At 34.5% G+C, this 8130-nt stretch overlaps 1 protein-coding gene across 2 annotated transcripts; it reads right to left on the reverse strand.

Annotated features, from left to right (window-relative positions):
* Positions 1-3269: 3269 nt before the first annotated feature.
* LOC21390134 (26S proteasome non-ATPase regulatory subunit 12 homolog A) lies at positions 3270-7958 on the reverse strand. Of its 2 annotated transcripts, none has more exons than XM_010098163.2 (12): positions 7839-7958; positions 7505-7561; positions 7191-7385; positions 5952-6059; positions 5760-5864; positions 5613-5669; positions 5296-5492; positions 4689-4788; positions 4501-4613; positions 4185-4338; positions 4027-4104; positions 3270-3776 (listed from the first exon to the last, which is right to left on the reverse strand). In XM_010098163.2, the coding sequence occupies exons 2-12, from the start codon at positions 7505-7507 to the stop codon at positions 3558-3560; spliced, it is 1329 nt and encodes a 442-aa protein (XP_010096465.1). In that variant the 5' UTR covers positions 7508-7561; positions 7839-7958; the 3' UTR covers positions 3270-3557. The 2 variants fall into 2 exon arrangements, with proteins under 2 accessions (XP_010096465.1, XP_024021448.1); XM_024165680.1 differs by having other exon boundaries at positions 7505-7600.
* Between the last annotated feature and the right edge of the window lie 172 nt (positions 7959-8130).

Raw genomic sequence — 8130 nt, forward strand, 5'->3', positions numbered from 1 at the left:
TCGTATTTACATATAATATTGCTTGTTCTTACGTGTAATTTTTGTCATTTGTCCTGTCACAATTAATGATATATATTAGATTATGTTTATCAAATGTTGTATTAAAGTAAACACATAAATATAAACGATATTATATAAATATAAGAGTTTCACGCGTTTAATCGGTCCGGGTGATGGACTTAACACAATTCATATCATTTATTATCAAATACTAAAAAAAACCTGATATATGTAAAGCTTAGTTTATGGAATGAAATGTTTTAGCAAAGACGAGAACTGAAAAAGAGAAACCATGACATAAGACTCGTAATATGCTTGTAAATGTTTAGCGCGTTTGGAACTCGTTTTAAAATGATTTTATTTTTTATATAAAAATAAAAATGAAAATATTTTGGTAGTTTTATCAAGAGATTGTTTTCAGTATAAAAAAACTAATTAATGTCTATCTTTTTCTCTCTTTGTTCGAGAAAGGAGAAAACGAAAACGAAAAATAAAAGTCATTTTTTATTTCTCTCTCATTTTACATTAAATCAAAAAATCATTTTGATTTCTGTTTTTTTGTCTTTATTGTGCCAAATAACATTTTGAAAACATTTTCATTTTTTTTCTTAAAAAATGTGAAAAATAAAAACGAAATCAATTTTAAATACGACCGTTACTTCTGTATTTATACGGCAGTATTAATTAAAAATTGCGATGGTCATGACATGGTGATGCAAGAAAGTGGTTAATACTAAAAAAGAAAAGTTTCTCGCAGTTCTTATATTCTTTGGACATTTTTATTAGAGATCTCAACCATTTTTTTTTTAATTTTTATTTTCATTTTGCTTTAAGGGGAACAGAGTCCTCAACTTTTGACTTTTGAAAAAAATTTAATTTATCACTGAAGGTGAATATCTTATTAATTTCTTACTAGTTTGAATCAATATACCTAACATTGTAGGTTAAAAATGTGCAGTAATAATTACAGAGTAATATATAATGGAGCTATTAATAGTGATATTCTTTGAATTATGAGTGTTATGATATTTGGTCCCTCATTTTTTTTTTAATTTCTCTTAACTTTTTTCTTTTGTTTTAGTCTCTCATAGAGTACTAATTACATTCTTTGTGGATCACAGTTAAAAATTTTTCATATAAAGACTATATTAAATACAAAATGTGTTCGTTTTCAAGAACTTTTATCGAGTAGAACACTTTGCAAGTGACAGACAAATAATTAATTTTATTAAATTATGAAAATTCGTCATCAATTTTATGATTAGAGACTAAAATTGTTAAAAATAAATAAAATAAAAGATCTTGAGAGTAATCTGCTAAAAATATTCTAGCACTCAAATATCATAATGCTAATAGTTCATGAAGTAACGGGATTATTAGCACTTATCTTTTCTTTTCCTTCAAGATATAATACAAGATTTCGGGTGTAAATGGTTCGTTTAATTCGCTGATTCGAGTTGAGATGTGATTTTATGTGAGAGCTTTTTACTGTAGTAAAAAAGTTAAATGTAATTATTTTTTAAAAAAATTATTATAATAAAACTCAAATTTTAAACTTGAATCGATAAAATAAACATGACCTAAACTAACAAAATAAAGATGCCCAATTAATTTATGTCTTGAAAAAACGAGGTTGTTCTTTGCGTCTTAACAAAATATTCTACATTGGCAAGGAGACTTTTCCTTCACATTTATTTTGACCACTGACGCGGAAACACGGAAGCACAACGCTAAAAAACAAAAACAAAAAAAGACAGAGAGAGAGAGAATCTTAATTTTTATCTTTTATTTTAAATTAATATCTTTTTTCAATTAAATAACTATATTAATAAAAAAAATATTAATCAATAATAAAGAATAAAAATCTAGACTCGTATACTTTTTAAAGGGTAAGTTCAATAATTTTTTTCTAATTAAATAATAAGATATTATTCATTGAAAAAAATTTAAAAAACCAGCGGCCTATTTTACAATCACTGGATGATAATCCAATATAGACCGTTACAAATTTTTGATACTTTTTATCAAGTAAGACATGAGGACAAAAGCTTTTAACGTTATAGATAGATCAAATGATGAAAAATACGTTGCAAGGTACATATCAAAATTACGGGTTGCAAGGAAAAGTCTCTACATCCTAACAACATAAACACTACCGGCCCACGACTGTTTAGCACCGCGATTAATAAAAAGTGAGAATCATATTACGAAACTCACTTTTTATTTGTGCGTGATGTTTAACATCACCGGTATCTTATAACACTCTGAAATGTGAACGTCCGCAAAGACGTGCGTCACTAGTGATTAGCATGGGCATGTCACTGTCTCACATGAAACGCATGCACTAGAAGTCGACCTTGCAGGTGAACTAATTGTCAAACATTTTTAAATGCTAATGGGACGTCAATCGACAATGGACAGCAATAAAGCTCCTTGTTTTCCATAAACTTGTTTGTTCATAAAAAAAGTCTAAAGCCCTAAACCAATTCTTGGTTAAGAACCTTCAACGATTTGGCCGACCTATGTAAACAGACAGTAAACAGCGGCAATCTTATTCTCCAACGTAAAATACAGACTTGGTCTATGTTTATATTAGCCGACATACCTCGATTAGTGTTGCCAGTATAAATCACAAATGTTGTTCATCCACCTTTTTAGTCTTTGGTGAAAGAATTTTCGCTAACGACAATCTCGCAACCTACTTTTGTTATTAGCCCCAACAACCATCAAATGCCGACCTTGTTTTGAAAATTCTGTTAATGACAATGGCAAAAACCTACGTTTGTTTTTATCTTTTTTTTTTTTTTTTCCTCTTCCTATAATAAGAAGTCCGAGAAGGGGACCAGTGCTAGCACACCTACTGAGGGTTACCAAAGACGCTGATAAAAATGTTCGCTAATGGCCGAGCGCCGGTCCTATATCTCGAGGAGTATCATGTCACCTCAGCCGTTTACTTACCAACTATCACAATTTGATCAACATGAAACTCATGAATCCTAATGTAGAATCCGCATCAATGCAATTCTAACGGCCAAGAATAGGACAATAGCCATCATTGACTGGGCTCGCTGTGATTTGCCTATTATAACAGTAAATAAACACCCCAAGTCCTATGGCTTAATTTCCCAAGAACAAAGCAAAAGAAACGCACAATCTGAATTTATATGCAATTGTCGGTTTGAAAATCATTTAGCGAATCAAAAGCGAAATAATTAGAAGACAAAGGTTTGTGAGGCATTCATATTGAGCATAAGCAACCCTGAACAAGATTTGATTAAGATTTGAAATAAACGAGTAAAGCAATCAATTTCTTTCCACAGATAAAAATGAGCCCGTTTAGGTCTTTCCACGAATAAACCATGTATCCGGCGGTATACTACAATTTTTTGCTAAGATGTGCCTGATAATCAAACTTAAAACTTGACAAATGCCTGCCTGACTAACCCAGTCAGTTTGTTTAGATGATAGTTCCGATCATATAAATTTCAGGCCAAAAACGAAAAAAGACCAAGGCCGCTCAACCTGCAAACCTGGATTAACCAGTTCCTCCAAGTTCCTCAAGCCTTTAGGGCGGCTTTGTGAACCATAGTTTCCTTGTGTATTTGATGGCAACTCTTCTCAACAAGATCAAGCAATTTCTCCAAGTTTGCAGACCATGAGTTGAGGATGTCATTGCTATCCTTCGCTATTTGGAAACTAACGATGCCCATTGGCCTGTCAATCTTTGCAATCAGTGCCTTGGAAACAACCATCTCTGAAAGATGCTTCTCAGCCTCCTGCATTGAAAGAGAATGTAAAGTGTACGAGTTAAGGTGGAGACCGACGCAGAATTCAAAACACAACAGCAGGATAGTCGATTTGAGAAGTATGTGAAAGAGACTTGAGCACCAGATGTAAGAACAAAGAAGCCACCAAAAACAAATATGGTTGAACCTCAAGGCCCCTATAATGCCCTTTTCGGATAAAGCAACTCATTGTCGGTTAAAGCTTCAGACTGATAAACTTAAATTATAATAGCTAACTAACCTGAATGCTGAGACATAACAGCTCTGCAAGTCTCTTCAGTGTAATCCTTGAGTAATACTTTGAAACAACAAGAATATTCTGCGGAAAAAAAAAGAGATAATGTAAGCGAACAGGTAATTGCATACTCGGCCATATCTCAAGTGAAGGCGAAAACAAACATGTTCAATTATCCTCTGTTTTAGATCTTCAGCTGCTTTGTCACCCAAAGAACCTCCAAGCAAGTTCTTCTCATTGTCAAATTCTTCCTTGTACATATTCCACAGAGCTGTCCATTGTATGACCTCCATGGTGACCAGTTGCTTCAACAGCAATCTACAGAGAACAAAAGCAGGCGACATAATTCAAGCTAAGGGGAAAAAATGCCAAATATTTTTTGGATTAACAATGCCAGGCTTCATATGTTGTACTAATTGCATAAATAAACATGTGAATTGGGGATCAATTGTGCAATTATCATAGCTGGCAGAACCATACTTGAAATTTGGAAGCTCAGAGAGATTCTTGTCCTCCAAGGTGGAATTAAGAAGGCTCGATTGCATCGGATCATGTGGTGCGAGAACCAAATGCCAACATATTTTCCTTAAAACCTACAAACAGAGAATTTTCAGACATTCAAAAGAATTCATGTAAGCACAAAAAGTTGAATAAGAGTAAGAATTTACCGGTGTCCAGTGGGACGGGTTTTCTTTGACAGAAGGAATACTGTATATCGCCTTGTAGCAACGGCAAATTTCAAGGTAATCATTATTGTGGGAATAATATCTGACGGGAAAAGCAATAATCAGTATTCGATAATTCATTTCTTTTTGCAAACTAAGCACACACACCGCAAGCAATCTAGACGGGCTTGGATTAAGATAAAAGCATACAGGGACCAACATCATCAGTACAAACTAAAAATAAAATAAAAGGTTTGTGCGCAAACACCTCAACATCAAACGACAACATTGACACGGTCATAGATCACCCGGCATAAATTAAAATTATTGCTCGTGAAAATTTTACGAGTCAGTTACTTCATGCGAGTAACCCTAGATATGAACCCCAAAGGAAGAAGAATGTTGCAACATATAAATCTTAACCATTAAGAAGCTCGCAAATGTAAAGGACCTATAGACAACCAATCCCTAATCTGAAAACCAACACCACTCAGATTTATGGAACTTCAAGAAACCTCCATAAGAGAATTGATAGCTCCAAAACACCATCCAAAAAATTGCAGAAAACACGAGAAGAAAACACTAAATTGGGAAAAATGTATGCATGTACCTTATCATCAATTCATAATAGATCCTCTTCAACTCCAAGAGTGAAGGAATATCAGCAGGAGCCTCCTCAACGAGAGCATCACCTTCTTTAGGCTTTTTCTTCTCTTTTGAGGGATCAACTTCAAAAACCCTTGGACTAATCTTCCTCGAGAGGATTTGTGCGCGTATGTAATCTTGGCGATCTAAGCACAAACGGACCTATTTTTTTTATTTAGTGTAAGAACAAATTAGCATCACAATTATGCCCCAAAAAAATGAACATAGTAAATAATAGAGCGTCAACAAAGTAATTACTTATCAGAAAACTGAATCCCATACTTGTTCAAGAATGAAAGCAATTTTCTCAGTTTTTGCCATAGCACCAAAAGTTTCAACCTGCAAATCTTAACCGTCAAAAAGGAAACCGAAAAAAGCAATTAAAATGGGAATTGGGGGCTGTCATCAAAAGAAAACTCCTGCACTAACCGCTATTTCTTGCATCAAATCAGCAGCTTCGGCTATAAGCCCTTGTTCTTCCTTGATTTTTGCAAGTTTCTTAATCAATCTGGCTCTCTCAATCTCAACATATATCTAAACACAGAAACAATAAAACACAAAAATTATTATAAAAACTAAGAAATGGAGGTTGAAAACTAAAACTTATAAGTAGATATTTACCTTTCCAGCAGAAACGTTATTTAGTGATTTAATAAGCTCTATACGAGTTTCCAGATCAGGAGTCTCATCAATATACTGCATTGCTTGCTGGACCATTGCAGTTACAGCCTGTACAAAACAGACATCTCCATGTAATGGCATTGAACATATACATTTCTTAAAAATAAGCAAAAGGATGTGAACCATGCTTCTTAACATGCTAATGAAATTAACTAAAAGAACCTTCTGATTAGGAAGAAATGAGTGAGCATGGAGTAATATAAATTATATAATTACTTAGTGCAAGTAAGAATATTTTAAGATGCCAAAAAAAAATCACAACATGTTACGTGTAGAGCAAATCATACACCAACAAGGTTAAAATTTTCCAACACCCAATCAATTTAAAAACACCCAGATGCAGGAAAAGGTTTATACGAATAGATATAAGTGCATAATTGTATAGTCAAGAGTCGACTAGTATCTCTGTGCATACAATTTTTACAAGGTTCAAGTAAAATGAGTTTGCAATATTTTGTTCTTCAAACCCTAAACAAGACAACGAGTCCACATAATTGTCCCACAGCTACTTCCCAGAATGCTAAGAGAAGACGCATACTTCCCTTGCATGTATTACGCTTAAATATACACAAACATACAGCAGTGAGAGGAAAAACTCCGAACTAGTATCAGTGTTGATAGCATTTTCTTTGAGCACACGAACAAATACAATAAGAAACCCTATGCCAATCTCTTAACATGGTCATAACTCAGAAATTTCCCAAACAAATACACTGCTACTTCCCAGAATGCTAAGAGAAGACGCATACTTCCCTTGCATGTATTACGCTTAAATATACACAAACATACAGCAGTGATAGGAAAAACTCCGAACTAGTATCAGTGTTGATAGCATTTTCTTTGAGCACACGAACAAATACAATAAGAAACCCTACGCCAATCTCTTAACATGGTCATAACTCAGAAATTTCCCAAACAAATACACAAATTTAACATAATAAAACAGGACAATCATGTAGCAGTAACCACTCAAACAACTCGGAAGAACTAGGATACTTAAATATTAGGTACCATTCCTGCCTGCATAAAAAAAAACTCTGTAATTCCGCATCGACCGGAAACTACAATTCTAGAACTCAATTGAAACACTTAAAAGTTCAACCCATTTAAGAAAAGTCTCTAAAAACACAAAGTTACTCCACCTATAACACTACTATATGTTCCATTTCAATGAAGTACCTGCTTAAGTTGACCCCGGCGTTTGGACAAGACAACAATCTGCTCATTGAGGGTCTTCCATGCGCGTGCTTCAAAGCAGAGCTGAAGAATCTCAGTGACGGCCTTCTTTGTGCCCGCCACATCTCCGGCAAGCCTCATTTGCTTCTCCACATTCAGCAATTTCTCTACCGACGCCTCCAAATTGCCTCCTCCTTCCTGAAAGTTTCACAAATTCCAAGAAAGAAAACAGCTTCAAACTTCAATTCTACTCTAAATTCGAACACAAAACTCCAAAACGCAGAGAGATTAAAAAATTCTTGAAAAATGAATCTTACCATTTTTCACTTCAATTCAAGGATCCGGGCCGTTAGATCGATAATTGGATATAAACCCTAGCAGAGAGCGAGCATGTCAGAGTGGAAAACGAAACCCTAAGAAAGAGAATGACAAAAATTTCTTCAAAATTCTCTCTCTTCACACAGAGTTAAATGCCGAGAGAACAATAAATTCAGTTTCTCTACACAAGTAGCACCAAACAACCAGTACAGAAACAGTGATAAATTCACAAGATCTTCTCTCTCGCGGATGAACAAAGGGTGAATACTTCGACGAGAAGACGGATCAGAAAGCGAGAGAGAGTACTGGAGAAAAAAGAAGATTCGAGAATACCTTCTGAGATCGAGATTCGACGGAGTTCGAGAGCAGGTCGTCAATGGCGGTTTGGATCCAATTGAGGGTTTAGAGATTGAGGGAGATGGAGGCCGTGAACTCGTATAGTTTTAACTTTTCCGCTTCAACAAGAAATACAAATTCTTTTTCATTAAACGACATCGAATTTCTTCTAAACGACAACCCATGCACGACCAGGCCCAACATAAGGCCGAGTGTAATGGGCCTGGGCCGATCGTCAGTGAAAAGTGTTCTGTTGAGTTTTTTTTTTTTTTTTTTTAATTAAAGTGAG

The sequence above is a fragment of the Morus notabilis genome, unplaced genomic scaffold (assembly GCF_000414095.1).
Source record: "Morus notabilis unplaced genomic scaffold, ASM41409v2 Scaffold84, whole genome shotgun sequence".
Classification (NCBI taxonomy): Eukaryota; Viridiplantae; Streptophyta; class Magnoliopsida; order Rosales; family Moraceae; genus Morus; species Morus notabilis.